The following is a 25,160-nucleotide window of genomic DNA, read 5'->3' as shown; positions in this document are numbered from 1 at the left end:
TTTTTTCAATAAACACTGAAAAAATGATTTAAGTGATTTGAATATTCAACTCAAACTTTTTCTATGAACTGACTATGTAAATAACCGTTTCACAGTTTTTATTACCTGTTGTATATTTTATTTCAATCAATGTTCATACAAATTTACATCAAAACCATAACAGTCAGTAAAAACTTGCTTGTAAAACGAACCCTGCATCATGTTTACTTTTAATGAGTTCATGTGCTCCATGAACAAACAACATAATAAAATAAATCTAATTATTAAACAGTCAGTAAACACTTGCATAAAATAAATTCAGCTGAACATTCAAGATATGGTATAATACATAAATGCTTTAAAATTATGCATGATTAACAATTAATCATGCAAGGTTGTATATACTGAATAATATCATGAAAGCAATACATACAATATTATATTTTTATAATAAAAACTGGTTGACTCACTATCTTGTAATATCTTTAAAAACTATTTAAAAAGGGAAACGCTTTTTAATTCTGATAAAATGTTTTCTAGTACTAAGGTAATGGATAAATGACTACACACTGTAATAGTTCTATGGTAAAATATAGCAAGGAGGTTATCTGAATGAAGAACAAACAATTAGAATTTTATTACCACTGTAAAAACCCAAACATTAGAGTTCCATTTGTAAATAATGTCTGTAATATATAACTAAATAATCTGAATTAAATAAAAAATACAATTCTATTTATTGTAGATCTGTAAAAACTATTCATTATTTTATTTAGGCACTTTAAAACAATTATCAATGTTTAAATTAACTATGTTTCACACTTCAGCTTGACAGTAACTCGTCATTTGGAATGAATACTAACATCAGCATATGTGAACTTCTACAATCTTTTTTTTATTTTTATTTTGATTGTTTAAAGTTTCTTTTGAACAGCATTTTAAATATTTGTAGCATCAAGGTAGTGTAATTTAAAATATGAAATTAAAAATGTGTAACAAATTAAATAAAGCATCTTCATTGTTTATTTTCAAAGTTATATAATCAACTGTTAAAAAAATGTTTCATTAATCCTAAAAAGGATCCACGGACAGTTATATGAAATGTTCTGACCAAACTAAGATTACTGAGGAGGAAGGCGCATAATAATATTTAATGATCTAATTTATATTATTTATAACTTATAATCTGTTATTTTAAGGAGAGACAACAACACAACCCAAAAACTGCATGTATCAATATATGGAAAAAATAAGTTGATATGTATCACCAAAATATTGTAAGTTTTTCTGTAAGAAATAAATTTATTAAATAAAAGGGATTAATTTAATATTATTTTTACAAAACATGGATGCATGCATAGACCTACATCAGATACCTTTTCCTAATAAATCCTAAATATTTCAATAGCAAATATAATTAGGTGGTATTTTTTTAAACACCTCCTTGCTAAAATTTACCTTTAAGTGGCACTAACTTTAACAATGATGGTACTGATGATAAATAATTTAAAAACAATATAAAATAATAAATTATATAATATACAATTATAAATGCACAGTAAACTAGAGGGTAGTGTAGTTCACATATAATTTTGTAATAATATAAACAGGTTTGCAATTACTCATTCAAAAGAAAAAAGAGAAAACTCATTAACATGCTTTTATCATGCACTGAAAGAAACAATGCTAAATTTTATTTTTGAACATGCACATAATAAAAGATAGGCTTTCAACAAAAACTGTTACCTATTAAAAATAAAAAAAAATAAAATTTCAATACCTGATGATGATCTACCGCTTGTTTTTTCTTTTTAATACTATCACCATCATCATCATCATCATCATCATCATCACTATCATAATTATTAATCACAAATAAAAATAATAATAGCAATAATTTAAAGATAATGCAAAAATACATTAATATTATGTATAAATATTTATAATCTATGTATAAATATATATAGTAAAACACTTCTTACACAGCTTTTACCATCATCGTCATCACCTCTGCTAACACAATATACCAACTAAACTTGTGCTAACATCACTGACAAACTACGACTTTATCTTCAATATTACAACATTAATAATAAATATAATTTGTCATTACCAATCACGTTAATTATTGCCATTATTGTTTTGTCAATAATAACAATAATAACATTACAAGTAATACAGCACTCATCCAAAGAAAAAATAATAAAACACAATTACTTCTGTACATTTAGAATAATTAATAATAGAACAAAATAAAATTTTTAACTATCTATAATATTTATTATAATATATTTTTAAAAGTCGACATTTCACACAAGTTTTACACAATTAACTGTTATGATTGTGTTAAAAAATGCATGATGCATGACACTAAAAGACGCACCACACAACACGCACTGATGATGCACCACAACAGTTGCAGTATGTTGGTGAATTACCAACTGACTGCACTTATCTTCTTCATATACACACTTCCACTAGTTTTCAATGTAGTAATAATAGTAATTATAATCATCATAATATTCATCCTCATATCATGAAATATATTAATATTCTCATCACCAACTATTTATTAGCATTAAGGAAAAATTTCTTTCTGTAACAAAGATAGAAAAAAGGAACAAAAACCAATCATTAATCTAATTAAATAATTATTACATTAAGTAAAAAATATGACAGAAAATATTTAGTACAAAATATTACTTGGGTTCTGACAATACTGGTTTACTGTTATTTATAAGGATAAAATACAAATTTGCAGATTACATCCTCTACAAAATACAGAGTTAAATGGTGAACTTTACACTATATTCATCTTGTGGATCAATTGAAATTTTATTACAACACTGTTCTAAGCAGCCGGTTCAACAATGATTATATACTGAACTAACATGGGGAGTTAACTTTACACTGACACTTTTTAAGAAATAACTGTAATTATTCCTTGTCCACCCATTATCATATGTGAACGCACTCCAAAGAAAGAAGGACCCGATTGAGAATATGGACAAAAACAGACGAGGAAGAAAATAAATAATGGAAAGGTAAATGGTATTACTATTGGCAACTTATAGAATTACAAGCAGTAAAACACTGGTGAACAATATATACATACTACTTCTTAGTCAGAATTTGGAATAAAGGACCATTTGCTTGAAAGAAAGAATGAAGATAAAAATGAATACAACTGGGCATTATCAATTAAATTATTTTTTTTATTTTACATAACATCAGCTGCTGCTACATGTTATACTGTTTTCTTGTAACAATGTTTCTTGGTAGAAATCAGTTAAGATTGCCAGTAAGTCATTTTTATAATAAAAAAAAAACTTTTTTCCTTTATTTCTTTTTGTAGAAGTTGTTATACTCGTAGTAGGTAAAAATCTTCCCATTTTATGACCATTTTTAAATGAAGTTTTATAAATAACTTAAGTTTAGTTTATTTTTAAATTACAATGAAGGTAAAATTGAAGTTTACTGATAACAGCATGCAGTATTATGATTATGCTATTACATATTACTTGTGAACATTAACAAACTGCCTTGCTTGGCTTTTCTTTTACTCTTATATTGTTTAGAACATGTCATTTAAAGATTGTTACTGAAAACAATTTCATAATTTTAAAGTTTTTCTGATTTAAAGATGTGTAACTAGCCAGTCTACTTTGAGATGGTGGATAATCTATTTTGAAGTATATTATTTTATGACAATTACTACAGAAGGTTTGGAAAGTGTCACAAAGCACTGCAAGGCCAAAGAGATTTCTCAAATTATCAAGTCTTGATTAAGGAATGTACAATCAAAATATTAGAAGTGTAAAACTACTTGGAAATGATAAAAGAAAATGTTTTGAGAATCTAATTAATACTTTTTAATTATCCACTCCTTACTTACTATATTAAGGGCAACAAACACATTACAGACCGATATTGCGTCAATATTGTAAGCTTTAAAATCTACACCCTTGAAAAAAAAAAATAAAAGAAAAAAGTAATGCAAATGCCATTATGAATAAGTCAAATTTTAAACATGGTTTAGGAAAATTATAAATTTCAAACAAAGAAAGAGCTCAATTACTTAAAATATGAGATAAAACTGTTTGAAGAAAAACAAGTTAACTTCAATAAGGGAGAAAGATGTAGGCAGAGTTGAACAATAAGATTTCTTTGGTCCGTAAAGCACACTGCATTTGTCGGGAAGGGATTGGAAATTAATATATTTGACAGGATTTACAAATTTCTAAGTTGGAGGTAAATGATGAAAGAGGATTAAATGAACTAGTATGGACCTCTGGGCTAAAAAAAAAATTCACACAGATAATTTGCTTTACAATATCATTAACTGGTGGTAGGAAGATGGTGAACGTAAGTTTCTAAAGTGGCCAGGATTGCCTATTCAAGAAATAAACAAGAACAAAATGGATATTAAAATAATTCTAAAACTGTTAGAATAGCAGATGCAGCAGAATAATTCAATATCAATCATTATAGACATATCTGCCAGATCAAAGTTATCGATTAAAAAGAATAAAAATATTTCAATTGTTTTTTATGTAAGTGGCTCTTGCCCAATGAAGCAGAGATCAATACAAAAGCCCGTAGTAAAACAATAAAAGCAGTAAAAGTTTTTTTATATAAATATTTTATAAAAGTGACAAATTCTTAACAAGATCATAAAATAAATTACTTTCTGTTAATATTGTCAATAAACAATTTAAATTAAGGCATCCAATGGAAATGACAATTTATATCTTACTAGATAGAGACAGTTTATAATAGTGATATATAACTGTTAATATATGGTTTACAATAATTGAATCAACACATCAAATAATCTCCAAAATCCCAGTGACATAACTTTAAAGAAATAAAAAGGGGGTAAAATAGGTGCTGAATGAGAATAAATATTAAAACTTATTTAAGGTTTAAAATGGGTAAATGTTTTAGCCTCTTCTCATTGGTTAGATTAACATGTTAACTGTAGTTTTCCTCCTACTACACTGTTAAAAATACTCAAATCAGTACATAATAGTTGAATATTGGTAATACTGCATTTTATTAAGGTTATATAGTTAAGCCGGCTTCCGTGGCACAAGTGGTAGCGTCTTGGCCTTTCATCCGAAGGTCCTGGGTTCAAATCCCGGTCAGGGATGGCTTTTTTTACACATGCTACAAAGCATTCATCTCATCCTCTGCAAAAAAGATTGCTTAACTGTGGACCTGGAGGTTAAAAAAAAGGTTATAGTTATTTTAAAAGTATCAAGGTAATTTACGTTGGCTATTGTATACTGTACATTGTAAATGAGAATTCCAAAACATTTACAAGTAAATTTTGACTGTCGGCACTAAAATTTTTATTTCTCACATCATGTTTCGCCCTCACCACAGCTAAGGAAAAATATTACTTCGCCCCTTTAGTGTAAGCAGTGGCAGCTACAAAAGTATTCAATAATCACAGAGAATTATATACATAACCCGAATTTTTGAATAAATTATCTTTATCAAACATACATTAATAAAATAGAGTAAGGTAGTTATAGAAAAATATGCTGATTGCCGAGTATTCATATATTCTGGTGAATGCACTAGAGTTGCAACTCTGAAGGGTTATTAATTAATATAGTGTTCACAATTCATTTTACTAGTTCTTAAATTTTATACTTGTTATATTTTAAAGTCCTGGGTGCAAATTATTAACTATAAACTAAATAAAGCATATTTTTGCACATTTGCAAAAAGGTGAGTGGTAAATGATAATTTGAGGTGAGTAGTAATTTAACAATATGTGCACTTCAAATCTGAAAACACTGTTAATTATAATGACATTGCAGCACTTATTTGTCCATTTAATAGTGACGGTAGATCTATATCTTGATGATTCATACAGAAGATTCATCTATTAACATTAATAATTTACTTTTCAACTGGTCAGTATAAAAGAATTGATGAGCAGCACTAATAACAACAGTAACAATAATGGTAATAAATATTGAAATTACAATAACAAAAATTAAAAAAGAGAAAAGATATTAAAAATAATTCATTCATATTTCTGTTCACAAATATATTAAAACCCTTTCAAAAAAGCTATGTAGAGGAATAAAACAACATTCCTGAATTAAAACTTCTTGGCTATTCTTAACTACCTCCATTTATATTAAAATTAGACACACCACAACAATTTATTTATTTTTTGTAGATAAATAATAATAAAAAATATATTCAGCATCTTCCTTTTCTTTGCTTGTTCAGAAATTCTTCTTTTGTCTTTTTCAAAATAAAACTACTGCTAGGAATTCTAAGAGATTGGGAATCATGTTGTTAAGAGTATGTCTGAATTGTTTTAAAATTTTTTATATCTTAGTTTTAAATAACTATACAGCTTTGTTTTGAGAGTCCAAATTATAATTTCACAACAGTATTAATACAGTTAAATAAATTTATCTTTAAAATTGAGTGAAGACTATATCAACTGGTGAATAAAGACCAATAATTACCATTGGTAATTATTTTTTTAGGCCATCGTCTGATCAAAACATTAAAAATATTATTTTATATTTACACTGTATTATTTTGATACTTATTTTTTATACAAACGAAAGAAGGGATGAAATGAGCACTTAGAAAATAAAGTTTAAGATTGCCAAAGTGAGATATCAACCAACTACTTTAACAATACCATTAAAAAAATCTTTCTGAGAGACAACACAACATAAACTAACAGACATCTGACATGACATCAGGCCCTTGGCAAAGTTTTATATGAAATATTAACAAGTTATTAACATTGTGTTAATACTGAAACAAAACCAATATAAACTTGAGCAACGATCACTACCAATTAAAAAGAAAGTAGTAGAAAATATAATAACAGGAGGAATCCAGAAAGGGGGTAAAAGAAACCCCCTTTTAGTAAAGGTAACAGGTCTGTTTAATAATAGTTCTTTATAATACTGCCCACTGACAAACCTAAACAGATGTAAGTTCCATGAGAAGAGTAATTGGACCAAAGTTTGGAATCACATGGTAAAATGTTGGGGGCATCATTCTCACACTTGGAGTTGGGTCCAGTCCTGCAGGTAAAGAGGATAGGAGTATAAATACTCTGGGGAAGACTAGTTGACAGTCAGTCTGCGAGAGAGTTCTAAGTGAGAAGTTATTATGTCAGTTTGAAGTGAGAGTATTCTGTCAGGAAGTCAGTGAAGGAGTGGGTGGATTTCTAGTGCATACAAGTTTGATATGACTAAGGTGGTCACAAGTACTTCTAGAACATGAAAACAAATCAGTGGTTCAGTGAGTTATTGTTATACTATAAGTGAAAGAGATACAAACTAAATTTCATTCATAAATTGTTAGGGCAGTTTTATTTGTGAACAGCCAAGGTATTTGCAGTGAAAAAACTTTATACTTATCTTATCTATTGTACTATTGTTTTTAATACAAGACTAGTAGTTAAAAGTGTTAAGATTAGCAGTCATGCCAATGTCTGACAACAGGACTGAATTCTGGTTTCCAATATTTAATACATGCAAATAAATCCTGACGATTACTTTAAATTCTGTTTTGTATTTAATCACAGTTTATTATTATTATTGTTGTTGTGGTTATGATTACTATGATTATTATTTGTTTATTGACATTTATTATTATTGTTTGCTGTTGTCCATTACTGCTATTATTCTGATTATTATTGTGAGTTGTTTATAATTTTTATTGTCATTGTTATTGATTTGTCTTATTTTATTTATAGTCTTAACTATAAAAATTGTAATTACATAAAAAATTTCAACTGTCAATTTCTCAATATCCTGATCAAGCTGCGAACACGCGACAATATTTTAAATGCAAGAATAAATTTTATTTTTGTTTAATATAGGTGGAATTCTGAAGCTTGCACAATATCCTTTTTTCTGAAAAGCAGATTTTACAGTATAATGCACAACAACCAAACCAACATCTGCTTACTGTTGTTTCATGTTAATGTATGTAACATTTGTTAATAATTTCAGTTTAATTGTTCCAGTTATGCTATTTTATGCAATCAAGATATTGTGCTTAGCGTATGTCAAGTTTGTATTACAGTTATCTGAACGTCTTAGTAAGAAGTAAATAAACATCTGTTGTAATGTATCTACAAGTAACTGAAGCATAATGATCTTAAAAGCTTTTTACACCTTTTTAGTTTTATCACTTCCCAACAGAACGTGCTGGAATATGATTTGTAACGTAAAGGTAATATATTCAACTGCTGATAAAAGTGATGGCCATAGCTTTTCTTTATATTAAACATATGAAATTAAGTAATCCTTAAATAAGGATATCCTTTAATTTACTATTTCTTAAAAATATAAATACAATTTGTCTACCATTGTTATATTCACTTTAATATTTGCAGGATTGCTCTGTAGGTAAAGATAATGTTTGTCATTGCAAAATTTACTACTATATATTTAATAACAATTCACACTGTTCTTCACTTTAGCAATCCAAAAAATTTAATTGATGAGCAATGACAATTTACATTAGTAAAAACCTGCTCCTCTGAGCCATTAAAAATGTAATGCACTGGTTTCTCCTAATAGTTTATACTCTGATTTGTATACTGAAGTATACAAAATAAATATTCAGTTTTAAGATTTCATATATAATGTATAATGTAAAAAAAATTAAATAATTTGTTACAGGCAACTTACATTACAAAAGTAGTAGTACTAGTTGTTATTAATAGTCAGTCGCAGTGATCATCATCATCATAATTAAAATATATTCTATTGTGCTGGTGTCGGCTGCTGTTCTATCGATGCAGCTGGTGTCTCTTTGCTCTTTTCCTCAGAAGCTGCTGCTGGTTGTGTTGTAGTTGCTGGCTCTCCAGCAGCCTTGTCATTATCTTGCTGTTGAGCTTGCACTGTTGAAGGAGCAGCAGCTGTAGCTGAAGGAGTTGCTTTTTCTTCAGCAGTGCTTTTAGCTTCTTCATTACTTTTTTCATCAGTAGGTACAACAGGTTTTGAACTTTTTTCTTCCTCTGAAGCATCTGACTTGGTTGGAGTGGCTGCTGCTGGAGTATCCTGTGACAATTACAGCATCTGTTAATATCTATAACTTCATGAACAATTAAAAATAATACCCAGAAACAGTTCTCTTTATAGTACTATAATTAACATAAGCAAAATAAATTTTCATTCATTTTAGCTTGTGAGCAGCAGTATACTTTTTAAATTATCACGTTCCACAAACAATTTTTTTTTAAAGTTTAATAATTATGTTACAGTAAACAGCTTCTGTCAAAAATAGGAAATTTGATACAAATAAGTTCTGCAAATAAAAGGTTACTTTACAGATTAGCTTTTCAAATCCCAATAAATATTATTTCTGGTAACCTGAATTTGAAGTTCTGGAAACATTTACTTGAATTGCTTCCATTCTAGTAATTGATTTAACGTGCAATGCCGTTTTATTTCCTGATATGATAATGATGATGTTTAATATGGCCATGGACAGTCAAAGAGATGGCACTCACAGTACATTGTTTTGATAATTTTGTTTCCTATATATCCTTTCATAGCGAGTAAATACAGTTTCAGCCAGATACATTCATAATCGATAAAGTACAATGAAAAATGGACTAAAGAGAATTTTATATTATCAAACATTCCTTTTTAAAAGGCAAAACGGTACAGGAAACTACAACCAAAAATGGGGATAATTATTTTGGAGAGTTAGCTCCATATATTAGAACAATTTACAATTAGTTTGAAAATTTTCAGAGCAGTCAAATGAAAACAAACAATATTGAATGTTCTGAACAGCCTGTTGAGATTACAACTGCAGCAAATATAGGAAAAAAATTCATGATAGTGATGAAGAATGGAAGATTGAAAGTGCAAGAGATTCCTAATATAACAGGCTCTCAGCAAGTTGGAGATGGCATTTTCTCACAATTAATCAACGGTATGAATAAGTAAATATTTTTAAGCAAGGTTTGGGGCAGTTTAAACATGATCAAGAGGAATGTTTACACAATTTCATAATAGCTGATGAAAGCTGGTTTCATCACTACCCCCCTGAATCAAGAAACTGTCAAAACAAGAGGGTTGTTGTAGTAGTTGAATTTGCTCCAAAGGTGAAAACTAGTCCAGAAATTTGACAAATTTGAATGCTTAAATCGATAACAAAGTCATTAACAGAAAAACAAGTTCACAAGTTTTTTTTTTTTTTTTTTGGAAAATTTTAAATCGAAATCAAGTGTCATATGTCCACCTACTTATTTAAAAAAAATTAAGTTTGATTCAATATGGCAGACAAAAATTAAAAACTCACCAACAATGCAATTTTTTTTTTTAACTATGTAGAACTCAATTTCTTTCTGCCTCCAAATATGCAGTATGAAGTTGTTTCCATTCTTAAATATCACGCGGTGTATGAGTATAAATATATGTTATATGCTATATAATATACAGGTGATTCCAAACTGCATGGCAATCTTTCAGGAGATGATTCTATAGCCAAAAATAGGGGAAAATGTTCATACAAACATAGGTCAGAAAATGGTTCATTAACGAGTTACAGCTTGCAAAACATTTAGCCCTGTTTTCTGCTCCCTTTGTGAAATTAAATCCCACTAAAATTCTTGGGGTAGAAGTCAAGAGGTAAATTTGGTGTTTCCTTAAGATTTTTGGTCTAAGAAATTGAATAAAAGCAGTCCCAGACTTCCATCTCCCTTAGGTTTTAAGAAAAACGGGTAAAAATAAGAAAATGTTTTGTAGAAAATACACTTTTTTAGGTTTGGAATAAAATAACTTGGTTACTTTACCAATAAATGAATAAAAATTTCTAGTTATATTGTAGAGAAGTTTGAGAAAATTGATAACACCTAAAAAAATTTAACACAAATTTGAGAAATTTAACTAGAAACAAAACACAAACTGGATTGGAAATGATATGATTTTTAACAGAAGTTTTTAACAATGTAAATGAAAACAAATAATTAACTTATCAATAACACAAAAAAAAATAAAAAATATATTTAAAAAAATAAATATCACATACTTTTGGTTTTTTCCTAAAAATTATTAAATATAATAGTTCAGCTCGATGACCATGCTAGTTTGGTACATCTAATATATCATTATTATTCCTACTAGTAGTTACAGCTTCGATTATACGATGTATTAGACATTTGAAACCACTTAATTCTGCCTCTTAATTAACTAGTCAAAATCTTTCACTACCCTTAACCCACAAATGAAGCATTTTAAAACAAATCTATATGACAAAACAATATCTATACTTTTTCGGTTATTTTCACGAGTAAAATAAGTAATCCGGGAGAACTTTGTGATACATCATGTATGTGTGCATGCACACACGCACGTATGTATATTTAGGAATTGCAATTTTTTTTGTAAACATCACTGTTATTATGGCCTTAGCATACTTAATTTACAGTGTATTTTCTCTTTTTCATACACAACAATTTACAAAGCCCGTAACAAAATGTATATGCTTATGAAGCATTTCATGAGATGCTAAAGTTACTGCACACTAATTTTATGAAATATTTTTTCATCAATCTACATTAAAGGATTTGAAGGAAATACTCCAATCATGAAAATTCATTAACCCTTTGAAGACCACTTAATGATTTTTCATCAAGTTCAGTTTTATGAGAGAAAAAATATTAAAAAAAATTTCATCAGCATCAAAATTGGTTGGTATTGATCACATTTGGTTATCATGGCAGACTGCTTATGAGAGGTTATTATATTTGTTGTTGTTAACCTTCAACTGGTGAGGTGACGTCAAAATGATGGCACAAATCTGGTCGCAATGTGATTACCTTCATCTTTGATCATATAATAAAACGTGCTTTGTAGTAGCTGGTTATTTTTTAGTTGTAGTTAAGATTGCTGAGCACTGAGAATTTTTATAGCGTCTGATTTTTCTCAATCGAGTGTCCAACGTCAAACTAATGTGTGCTCACCATTTATATAAGTACAATCTCCTTTCGAAAAATGATCAAATAATGCAGATTTTTGCTTAAATATTAATTTCTTTGCATCTAGTTGTATCAATTTTATTAGAATGTCGTTTTCCAGTGTAAAAATGAATGTGAATGATCAGAATTTCAAAGAAGCAATTCTTCATGAACTGGATGGATGGGAAGCGAGGATTTGGATAGTGATGAATGAACCAATTATCAAAATATTGAACAGGGTGCAATGGTAATCAAGAATTGGCTAAGATGGAAATTGAGAGGTGGTTGCTGTAAGAAATGAGGAACAGACTGTTGATCGGAATGACTGCATTGTCAGCGAACATGACACAGATTCTGAGGTCGAGGTTTCAGGAGGTGGTGAAAATAGACTGATACACATGGGAAACTAGATGAAAACATTTACCTGAGTAAATCCAATTTCAGATGGTCTAAAGTAGAAGAAGAAATGTCTAAGTTGTGGCAGAAGATACATTATGAATTGATAACAGGCATAATATTAAAAATGAAAGTGAAATTGAAGTATGGAATAAACTATTTTCTTATTTCACAGTTTTTTATTGTATTAAAATGTGGTTTAAAGTAATAAAGGTGTTTTAAAAAATTTACTTAGAAATGATGTAAAAAGTAATAAAAATCTAAGGGGTGTAAAAATGACATCTCCTTACCAACTGAAAGTTAAAGTCGCACATGATATCGTAATTAATATTCGATTGGTAAACAAAAATAATTATTTTGAACTTAATAACTGTTTGTGTTTTTATTTTTAGAGAACATTTAATCATGTTCATTGCTTAATACATAAATATAGTTTGTTTAATATTGTTTCGAGTTGGCTGTAAAATCATACTTCATTCAGAGTGAAAAGGAATGCTTTATTTTATTGGAATTTCTTGCCAAAAATCATGAAATTCACAGGTTTAACACAAAACAGAATAAAAATTCTAAAATTCATGATTCCTATAGTAAAATTGTTTATTTAATTCGAACTAAGTGACTTCAAACTCAGTTTTTTGGGTTTATTATTTCTGTTTTTGTCTTTAATTTTCAGAAAATTTTTTGAATAAGATATGACCACAAAATACATTTCTAATAGATAGTGCATTGGTTTTCCTATACTTAAAAAAAAAAAAACTGCTAAAACATACTGGTAATTAAATTTTTATAGCACAAGCTTCCAAATAGTCACCATAGGCACTGAAGTGTTTTTTTACAAATAATAATAATATAAGCATATAATTTTTTTAAACTATCTCCAAAAAAAGGTCTGGTCCTCAAAGGGTTAAGCTCTTAGCATGTATGAGTATTTTTCTTTTTCATATGCAAGATTAACAAAGCCCATAATAAAATGTATATGCTTATGAAGCATTACTGAGATCAAAGTACTCTTTTGTACTCAAATTACTGCATACTAATTTTGTGAAATATTTTTGCATCAATTTAAAGAAATATTTCAATCGTGAAAATTAATAAAGAGCAAGTGTTTAAAAACATCAATTCGTAGAATAAGGCAAGATGGAAATATTACACGAAGTCATTACAATCATAATTCAGTAAAACACAAACAAATTTTAAAATACGTAAAAGAAAATATTAAATGTAAAAAACTAACATTGCTGTTTGGCAGCAAGTAGAATCTAACGTAAAATTGGAGTTCTCTTTATTTTAATATTTGATCTGTTTTATAAATATGAATTAATGGAAATACATAAATGAATTACTGATGTCTGAAGCTGCCATAATAAATATTTTTTATTAGAAGTATGTTAAGTAAACTAGAGTGACTAAAATAAAACTCAACAATAATTACTAATTCTATGTTGTCAGTTACCTCTTTTTGCTTTTCAAAACTATCTTTTTCTTCAATCTGTGTTGGTCCATTATCTGTAACATTACTACTAGGAGCTGCAGCAGGTGGTGATGTCGTTGTCTTGTCTGTGTTTTCTTCTTTCTTAGGTGTAGTCTCAGGAGGAGGTTCTTTCTCTTCACTATCTGTTTCCATTTTCTCTACTTCTGGTTTTTTTTCGGCGGCATCAACATCATTTTGTGATTCTCCATTTTCTCCAGCTGCCTCTGCAGATTCTTCTTCTCCCCCTCCTCCTTTTTTAACTTCTTCTTTCTGAGGTGCTTTTTCTTCAGTATTGTTTGTCTGTTCATTTTCCTCCTCAGCTTCATCCTTCTTTGGTCTTCCACGACGTGACCCTAAACATATTCACATTCTAAAATAAATTTTCTTTATCTGATATCAATAAAATTAAAAAGAAAGGAATCAATAAAAAAGAAAAAGCAAGACTTACATCATTTCAAACAAGATTGTTCCAAATTCTAAATGAATTTACAAAACATCGGGAAAATAATGGTGTATGTGTGTAACTTGATTAAATATCATTCTCTGTTGAAATATTCAATGCTGAGAATGAAACCACCAAAACAAAAAGTAAAAATAGTTTACTTATTAAATATTTTCTTAAATGTTTTTTTCAATGTAACAGTATATAAAACAATCATTAAATAATTTTAAAAAAAATCTTATCGAGTTTATCTTATAGAGCTGTTCTTTTATACTATTCTACTCATGGCAGAAGGGTGGGGTCTCTCTTTTACATCAGAAAGGTTCTGAAGAGAGCATCACTAGTAACCTGTTTCCATAATATCTCAAAATCTAAAGCAATCTCAGGCCACAGCATTCTGAAATGCCACTGGTAATAAAAACTTTTATAACACAAGCTTCCTAATAGTCACCATAAGGCACTGTACTGTGTTTTTACCAATAATAATAAAAGCATACAATAACAATCTCCAAAAAAGGTCTGGTTCTCGAAGAGTTAAGCAACTATCTTAGCATGTATAATTTGCCACTTTCACAGTATTCTAAAAGTTGGAGGAGTGCAGATAATACATGTCAATAGGCAAAGCAATATTTAATGAACTCATTTCAGAAGATCACTAGAGTTAAAACAATAATTTGGTATAATTTTACGGCATACTATTACCATTTATTAAAATTAATTTATCTTATAACTAAAAATACAGCACTAAACTCTGGCTGGTATCAATCAGCCATGCTAGTACTACACTGGCTTTTTTTTGTTTAAAAGTAACCAAATCAATCACTAGATTTAACTAGTGCAAGAAAGCTTGTGCTTAAACCAAAGGTTACCAAGATATTGACTGGTTTATAATTCTACTAACATAATTTAATCACTTACACTAAAAATGCAAAGTAAATTTGATGATTCGAAACCTCAGGAAGCATATTGAAGTTGAATTAACACATTTTTTAATTACTGAGTTTTAATGACATATAATATTTTGAAGGAATATCTTTCTATTTGCCACAATTGCATAAATGAATATTTGTAATTATTAATAGCTGCAAAAATATTAGTCGTCAATAAAAGTGATTAAATATATTAATGAAATATGCTTAGTAAATGTGGCAAAACTGTGCAATGTGCAACTGTGCAATGATTGAGATATGGCCAGATGAAAACTTTTTAATAAATTCTAACAGAGGAGTTTGTAGAAAAATAAAGATAATAATTACAGAAAAGCAATATGGTCTTAGGAACAAAAGATGCAAAGATATAGCTGGCCTAATAAGAATAGTTGATTGAAAAATATAGAAAAGAAAACGTATTAAAACTGAAGTTTAAAAAGCGAAGTAGATTAAAAAGAAGATTAACAAACAAATTGTACCTGAATTAAAAAACACCCATGAAAATCAAGAATGTACAAAATGGGTGGTTTAACCTAGGAAATGAACACAAGACTGGTGCCTATCCCAAACTTTCTTCAATCTATGTTGAAGACATGATAAAAATGCTGTAGAAAAGGATGAGGGATTAACATAAGAGAAAAAAAAGCATTTATCAAGATTCCCAGATGATATGGTGTTTCTAAGAATGAAAGCACCCGATATTCTGGAAAACCTTGGCAATTTTTTTATTTGTATTTTGTAAAAAGAAGATAAATTTGTTGTGAGCAACAGGTAGGTTTCAATTTAATCTGAACTTACTTTTATGAAACGACTTTACAATTATTCTTGGTCTTTTACACTGACAGAATGAAATCATATGCTTGTAAAAATCTGTCACAAAATCTTTATTATTTCAAACTTCTTAGGTAATTTTTTGAAAAACTATTACGGTGAAACACAGGATTCTAAACAATTTTGCTGCTTACATTACCCAATGAACAAAAATGAAGAGCATACTTGCAGTTCACAATAATAAAAGCTGAGAATGGCTTATACAATTTCCATTATTAATTTTTTTTTTAACGGTCAATCCATTCTAAGCTGCCCAGAAAAAAATAATTGGTTGCTAGACTGATCTCAGAAAAAAACAAAATTTTGTAGATGCATTCCCTTATTTTTCGGAGTTCAAAATAGCCAGATTTAAACTTGATGATGCCCTAAGCTATTTGAGATATGGGGCCCTTTATAGGTCCAGTGACAAATATGATTTTCGGATACCTTGAGAGTTAAACTGAAATACAATTAAGAAATATATTGATAATGAAATAATTAATCTTTAACTCAAAATCATTTTTATTCATAATAAACTAAATAAACTGCAAACTCAGCTAAAAAGAAACAAAACTTTTTAAAAGACACAATTTATAAAGGCTTACTATCTGATCTTTTGAAACATCTTATAAGGATTAAGGATATATTAAAACTAAAATATTTTCTTTTATTTTTACTTTATCTCTAACTTTTTTGGGGGCCTCCAAGAAAGTTGGGGCCCTAAGCCATAGCTTGTGTAGCTTATACATAAATCCAGCAGTGTTCAAAACTAATCTTTTTAAACATTTTTATAGTATCCACTTCAAAAATTGCGACCATTTTTGTTTTTAAGCCTCACGCTGTTTTCCTGCATCTACAATTTTCTAAATTACTCAGCACACGGTTGTCATAGGCTTTTCAAACAAACTGTATTGTGTCCAGTGCATTCTGACAAACAAATCAAAGCCCTAACCACCTACCTAACATGATTTTGTTCTGTGTGTTTTGTAGCCCAAACTTAGTGAATGCGAATGAACAAAATTCATTTTGTAGGGTAATTTGTCAAAGAAGGAAAGTTTCTCAGCATCAATTTCTGTGCTTTTACATATAAGATACAGTTGCTTAATATAAAATATCAGTGGTAAGTAGTTTACGCTTTAAAAATTACACCCTTTTAAAAATTTAATTTTTTTTTTTTTTTCCATTTTTCAACTGCAACATCTGTTGGACAACCAGACAAAAATCTGAAAATTGCACACATTAAAAGGTCTCTATGGTAACAAATTTCCGTATAAATGATACTTGACCAGGAAGGCTTAGACTTTAATTGACATGTCCAACATTACCCAAGTGAATGATTGAATGAAGTCAAATCAACATTTTAATTCATATAAAATAGAGATAAAGATATAATTTTTCTGTGCTATACTTCACATTATAAGGTGTGCAATTAAATATGACTAATGCGGCTATAGAACTGCGCATGCACCAATTTCGTACGACTGACATCTGTGTAGCATAAAGCTTTCTCTTTCGATTGTTACCACTCTAGAGTTTCTGTAGACATATTAGTCTGACTGTGGCCTTTGTTTGGATAACATCTGGTTTTTTTTGTTTTGTCGAAAAAATCATGAAAAAATCATAAGTATTTTATTAGAGAAAAGAATTGTTCTCAGATTTCATATGAAACTTGAAAAAATCGCTACTGAAACTTATCTTTTATTTAAAAAAGTATATGACAATGCATGTTTATCACATGTACAGGTTTTTGATGGTTTAAGCGTTTCCAAGATGGCCAAGAAGATGATGTTCACACGGGTCACCCTTCCAAGTCAAAAACAGATAAAAATATTGAAAAAATTGTTATCTGTTCCAATCTGACCATCGGTTAACTATTCATGCGATTGCTATAACTGTAGGAATTGACAAAGAACGCATAAAGCAAATTTTACATAACAATTTTAACATGCAAAAAGTGTGCGTGAAACTCGTGCCTAAATTTATCACTATTGAAGAAAAAGAAGTTTATGCAAATGTTTGTTCTGACACTTTGAATGCCACTGAAAATTACCCAAACTTTTAGGAAAGAGTGATAAGATATGATGATTCATGGTTTTTCACTTATAATCCAGAAAGTAAGCGTCAATCCATGCAACGGAAGCCCCCAACTTCACAGAAAGTTAAAAAATTTTGAATGAGCAAATCAAAATTCAAAGCGATGATGATTGTTTGTTCATCATGGGATTGTGTACCTTCACTGGGGGGTTATTAATCAACATTACTACCTTGAGGTCCTTGCTAAACTCCATGAAAAAAGACCCAAGTTGTGAAAGAAACAAGACACAGGTTCTTCATCAGGACAACGCACTGGCTTACATTGCATTGTCTGACAGATATTTCTAGCCAAGTATAACATCCCAGTCTTAGACCATCTACCTTATTCGCTTAACCTGGCACCTTGTGACTTATCTGTTTCTGAAGGTCAAATCTGCATTAAAAGGAACAAGATTTCAAACCGTTAAAGTTGTGAAAGAAAAAACATCATGAGCTCATAGAAGAAGACTACCAGCATGTTGTTTAAAACGATGGAAAATTCACATGGAGCAATGTAGGGGTGGAAGAGGGGGTGTATAATGAAGGGGATAACTAAATACGTATAAATTTTTAATTAATTATTTTACAGCATTAGTCTCATTATTTAATATCCACACCTCATATGTTTGAGTTGACCTAATAGTCAATTCATCATTTTCATACATTTTAAGAATGGTGCAATTAAAAAGAAAGTACTTTCATAGAATGCCAACACCAATGATTATTTAAATGCCCAATTTATTTATTTTTTAACAATATAGGAATGCTATTTGGTTAAATGACTAGAATGAAAAAGATAAGATAACAGTAAGTTTTCTTATCACAATGTCGTAAATTTGGCTCTGTATCTGTATCTAATGTATTGCAGTCAGTTACCTAAGTTGGTTCTATTGTGAAAGCAGTTTAATTACACTACTGATGTTTAACACATTTGATTGGAATTTGCTGAATGTATACAATATATAGAGTTCCTGCAACTGTGTGGCATTCTACTGGCAGCCACGACATGTGACAATGGATACACTGTGCATATGAAACTGATGATATTGTAAGGCATTACAATAAATGTACTGGCCAGTCAGAAGTCAATATGCTTGTTGGTGCAGAGTTGAAAAATTTGAACCTTACCTTAAGTTTCTATATAGTTGGGTGTTCAAAACTATATAGTGTTGTTATTGCTGAATTGGGAATGCAGCGGTCTACTGAAATAATTTGATTACAGATGTGTCGACTATTGAACAAAGACAAGGTAAAATTAAGCTGAAACAATTACATAAAAATTGGTGAGACGCTCTTCTTGAGGCTCAAAATCATGCTGATCAACACAATGTGTGTTTCATTGTAAAAGTTGCTGAAAGATCGATTCAAATCCTGCTGAATGCTAACAGAGACAACATTGATGATTTGAGTGTATTTTACCCAAATCTCTGGCATGTGCACCAAATATGATACTGGAAATAAAGGATTTTGCCATTATATTATGTATCATTAATACAATTTCATTGACCCTCACAATGGTGTTCATACTCAAATTATTGAATGCTTACAGGGGTTGCTGAGATGGTGAAATAAAAAGCACAAGGGATCTGCCTAGCACCACATGAAATCATACTTTGTTGAATTCAAGTTGCACCGCATGATAGAAAATGAGAACTGTCCCAGAAAATACTCAATGCAATAAGGGACAGACACCTGACCACCAGAAGTCGCTACTTAACAGTCGGTAAGTAAATTTTCCGTGATCTTTAAGTTGAAATAATATAGGAGTTGGTAAATTAACAATAAATTCATTCAAAAAAAAGTAACAGATCTGAAGGGAACAAGTAAGCAAGTAAGCAGTGGTACCAGTAAAAGATAAAAGCACAAAAAAAGAAAGATTAAAATCAAAGTTTATGGTTGACAGTTACAAAAGTTTCACAGTGCTATACTGCAATCAGAATTAATATGATTACTAGAAATTTAGATATAATCATCACCTTTTTATATACAGGTGAACCAAAATTATTTTACCACTCTCTCAAATGGGATAAATATTTATTTAGTAAGCATACACTACCATGTATGATACAAAACTTTTGCCATCAGTTGAGATCTATTGTTTATGATTATCAAACTTTTATTATTAATTAGCTTCTATTGTTTAACGTTATTACAGTCAATCATACATTGATGGCAAACAGGTTGAGACAGTCACGGTAAATGATTTATTGTATTTGATAACCTGGTACATATCTACCATCTGAATGGTAACAAAATTTTGACTCATCTGTATTATAATTTGGAATTTTTTTCTCTTTTTATTACATAACTACACTATTTTATATTCTTATCAAAAACGACAGGTAATATATTCCTGAAAAACCTAACTGATTTAATAAGCAACTATTTAGAAAAACTGTTTATACTTATACTGGAGGTTTTGCAAACATCAGATCACACTTAACCTGTGAAGAAAGAATTAAGATCTACAATAAAAATTAAGTAAAAATTATAAACATTACAAGGGCGAGCCAAAAAGTATCTACACTTCCACCACAACACAACTTCAAGATTGTCTTACTATCTTCTGTGTGTGTGTGTGTGTGTGTGCGCGCTTAGAGTTAGTCATATATGTGAAATGAGATGTTGATCATGTCTGCTTCACTAGCAGTTTGCACAAAAGAGAAACAAGCAGTGATCAGATTTCTCTGGCTGAAGGGTATGAAAAAGGTTCATTGTAGATTTTTATCACAATACAGACAGTGCATTATCACATAAAATTGTTTTTTTCTTTCATGGATTGAGAAGTTAACGTAAAAGTGACTGAATGAGTATGACACATGAAGATGGAGCAATCAGGACACCAGTCAACCTCCACATGGATGACAAGATTCAGCAAGCTCAAGAGATGTTTCTGGCAAGTACATGATTTGCCATCAATGACCACGACCAATTAGAGCTCAGTTCCCGTAGTCTACTGTCAAAGAAAGTGTAGTTGTGTGACAATGCCTACCCACACACAGCTTACCACACTGTTCAAACTATCAACAAGTTGAATTTTGAGGCACTGAACACCCTATAACCAAGATCTTGCTCCCTCTGACTTTTACCTTTTGTGCCGCTCAAGAATGATTTGCGAGGTCATTGATTTTCCACATTCAGATGTGCAAAAGTGGCTTCGCAACCAACCGAAGCTTCATTGTAGATTCTTGGAAGAAATACACAAGCTTGTGAACTGTTTCACTAAGTACATGACAAGGAAGGTGAGTATGTAGAATTAAAAGTGTAGATAATTTTTTACTTGTGCTGGTACATAATGTAATTTCAATATAACTGATCATGAAATACTAACATCTATCTATATTCTTATTGAATAACATTTAAACAAATTCTATTAGTATCATTTTGAAATTTTAAATAATGAATACTAATACATATTGATCTACAAAATTTAATATCAATATGTAATAGAAGTTTTAATTCCTCACATTGCAGAATCAAATTATTTATTAATTATTTAAACATGTTAGCCATTAAATAGAAAGCAGTCTGCTTCTGTGAAATAATTGGATTTTTGATATTCAAATATATGTTATGGCCTTTTTCAATTAACATAAATGACAACCTAAAACAAAAATATTTCAAGGGAAAAGCTCTATAAGAAGCATTATGCTAAACATTTTTCTCTCAATTTTTAACAATGAAAATGCTATCTTTTCAACCTTCTCATTAAAAAGTGGTATTTTTTTGCAAAATGTCTCTTTACCCTTGAAAGAGTGTCTGGTAAATTAGGAATTTTTTATCTTGTTATTATTATCTTCAGGAGATGTGAAGTATGTAAGAATTATAGAAAGTAAAGAATAAAAATCAATCACATTACTGGCATGAAACAAGATATTGATAAGGTGCAATACAAAAAATAGTCCAATATAATAACATTCAGCAAAAAAAACAACACAAAATTAAAATTGTTAAGGAGGCTTTTTTTTGTAAGTAACTGACTGATAAAAATTTATTACTATATATAACTACTATACTAAACTTATAATGATAAATATTTTACCTCTCCCAGATGACCCAGTAGATGCTGTTTTCCTGTCCCGTTTTGCTGGTGGAGGAGTTGATACTGGTGCTGTGGTCCCTCTAGTAGATGACCTTGTTGTTCTTCTACCCTCTGTTCCACTATCCTCCTTATGACCCAGACCCTTTAATAGAAAATATTATTTAAAGAAGAAGAAAAAAGAACTAAAAGATACTCTCAGTTATAATTTGGATTGAAATATCTAATCATAAAATCACATTTTTTCAGAATAAAGAAAAAAAAAACTTTATTTAATTAGCCCAAAGAAAGCCATCTTACATATTAAATTCAAGTAAAAATCATGAAGTACTTTCTATACTAATTGAATTTTTCTGATGAAAAGGAATTTTTTTCAACATTAAATTTACTTCTAATTAAAGTTAACCATTCAGTTCAATATTCAATGTTATCAGTAAAGGGGTCCACATTTTATTTAACAAAACTAATACCATAACCGAAGTTAAAATGGAACCAACACTTCATCTTTGATAAATCAGTTTCTTTTTTCCTTGTAATAATAGTACTTAAAAAAAATCCCCATTTTCCATTCTTTTTTTTTCCTAAAAATTAGTTTTTATTAGTACGTATATAAAAATTATACCTTCAGAATAGCCTCTCCTTCTTGGGCAGTTCTCGTTAACATAGAAAGTCTTTTTGTTGACCTTCTACTCCTTGATACAGGCTGTTCTTCATTCTGTTGTTCTTCCTGAATCACAAAACACATATAAATGAACATCTAAGGCTGCTAATTAATTTAAATAAATATTTTTAATTACTTATAATAATATTTTTAATTTAATTAAAAAATACTTTTTCTAGAATAACATTTTTATTTTAGAATACTCATTAAAATCAGTTAGTAGTGAAATCTTTATTGAATAAAATAAACAAACTTGAGAAAAAGTTAATCTAACAATTACAGATTTTAAATTAATTTTATCAGCCAGTGTAAAAAGGAGCAAATTTAACTAATCATCTAATCAATTTATATTTCTATAACTACTGAAGACCAAATTACAAGGAAACTATTCTCCCACAAGACTTTTCGGAACGTTAGGAAACTTTTATAATGAAGTTATTGGATGCATTTAACGAAAATACAAATTTTCTAAGATTTTAAAATGAGTTTAAATTTTTTTAAATTTATGTTTAAAGTGCTGTATGAATACCTTACTTATGATCACTACAGATTATATTACCATAAAGATTGCTTTTATACAATTGTGCTTAAAAAACAATACTTATAATAATAATTCTTTAAGTTCACTTAAATAATTTGCATTACCTAGCTCATTTTTTTTCTAAGCGTGTAAAAAAAATTTACTTCATTACTTTTGTTTTAATAATTACACAGCGAGTTCATTCTGCATAAGTAAACTTAAGTCAATATATAATGTTTTGATTTTTTTCTAACTTAAATGACATGAAAGATGCATCTGTTAATTTTTAAAAAGTAGTCACTGGAATTGAGCTTAAAACTTCAACTACTTCCAACCAACATTCATTATAAATGGTAAATGATCTTTCTAAATTAATGCAAAGTACAGGAACTAATGGACAACAATATTTTGTATTTCATAACATAAAAATTCTACACGAGTGGCTTTTAAATGGGTAACTATATTTTTGGATTAACATTAAACTATCTACCTTTCCTTGTGTTTACAAACTTGGCCAAAGTACTACTGATTTTTTATAAAATAAAGCATTTCTCTACTAATAACCAGATGTAACTGTTTAGGAATGCATGGAAAATAGCAAACATAAGACTGTACAGAAATCCTTAGTTGTAAGAATATAAGACTGTACATAACAAACGCTATTAAAAACATAATTAAAGTTTTGAACCAACATTTACATTTTTTTATTGATTTTATCTTGCTTAAATCAAAAATCAATGGTATAGAGTACAACAATGAAACGTTCCACAAAAATAATGTGCAAAAATCCAAAAACGCTGTAGCATAGTACAACAGCCAACACGTTCTTTGAATCGAATATCGGAAAAACGATGATGAAAATCGGTTTATACGAATATTAAACTCTACTATTTACTTTCAATATCTCTAAACTGCATAATGAAAAAAGAATACGACTTACTAACAGTAAATAAACGATGGAACTCATAAAATAACCGCAAAACCAACAAACGTGATCGGCATGGCGGGTAGGCTGCAGGTCCTTAATTCTACTGTGCAAGCCTAAATAGAATTAAAATCTACTATCACTTAATTCAATTATATTTGAATTAAATGAAAAAAAAATAAACAAAACAGTCTTACGAGATTTATTAAGGGATCTGGCGGTATTTACAAATTACGACATTTTACATTCGCCCGCTAGGCGATATTGATGCTCTGCTCAATGGCCGACCCTTCGAAGGCCATTAGCATAACTGAAACAACAGATTTAACTACACAAACGTCCATACACAATTTTTTAGGTACATATAATTAATACGGTTGCAATAACACACAATTACAGTGCCGTAAAACATACGGTACGCATGCCCTAAATATTACACAAAAAATGCGTTTCACTAGTAGCCCCATATTTCACTAACGATATCACGTTGGCTATCTGCCTAGATTACTAAGTTAACAGTTCATTCGTTCATTTACATTTACCTTGTTCGCCACTTCTACAGAGTTTTCGTTTTTTGCCTCGGTGTTAACTTCTGACATTTTAAATTCAATTGAAGACTAACACTTAGTACGGAATAGAAATTCGGAACAACTCCACTTCCCCGGTGTCCGATGTTTATAAAACTCACAAAGATGGCGGTTAGCGTGGGTCACGTGATGCCTTGAACTTCAAACGGCAGATGTACTCATAATGTGGGAACATAAAGATGTCCCGTAAAACCCGCCAAATCTGTTTTTTACCATTTCAATCAAATAAAAATGTATGTATAAATGCTACATTCCATATAAAATCAACAGAAAAAGAAGAGTAAAAACAACAAAAGAAAAACTATAAATAATTTTCAATTACGCACAATAAATACGTAAATCGAAACCTCTCCA

The 25,160-nt window shown here is 29.5% G+C and overlaps 1 protein-coding gene across 1 annotated transcript; it reads right to left on the bottom strand.

Annotated features, from left to right (window-relative positions):
- Nucleotides 1-1,635: 1,635 nt before the first annotated feature.
- On the bottom strand, nt 1,636-24,927 carry LOC142318835 (uncharacterized). Its single transcript, XM_075355372.1, has 6 exons — nt 24,762-24,927; nt 22,736-22,840; nt 22,117-22,258; nt 13,803-14,173; nt 8,673-9,044; nt 1,636-2,575 (listed from the first exon to the last, which is right to left on the bottom strand). The coding sequence occupies exons 1-5, from the start codon at nt 24,816-24,818 to the stop codon at nt 8,748-8,750; spliced, it is 972 nt and encodes a 323-aa protein (XP_075211487.1). The 5' UTR covers nt 24,819-24,927; the 3' UTR covers nt 1,636-2,575; nt 8,673-8,747.
- Nucleotides 24,928-25,160: the final 233 nt, after the last annotated feature.

Source organism: Lycorma delicatula, chromosome 2 (genome assembly GCF_047948215.1).
Source record: "Lycorma delicatula isolate Av1 chromosome 2, ASM4794821v1, whole genome shotgun sequence".
Taxonomy (NCBI): domain Eukaryota; kingdom Metazoa; phylum Arthropoda; class Insecta; order Hemiptera; family Fulgoridae; genus Lycorma; species Lycorma delicatula.
Note: the sequence above shows the minus strand (reverse complement) of the source record. Positions and strands in the feature narration are given on the sequence as shown.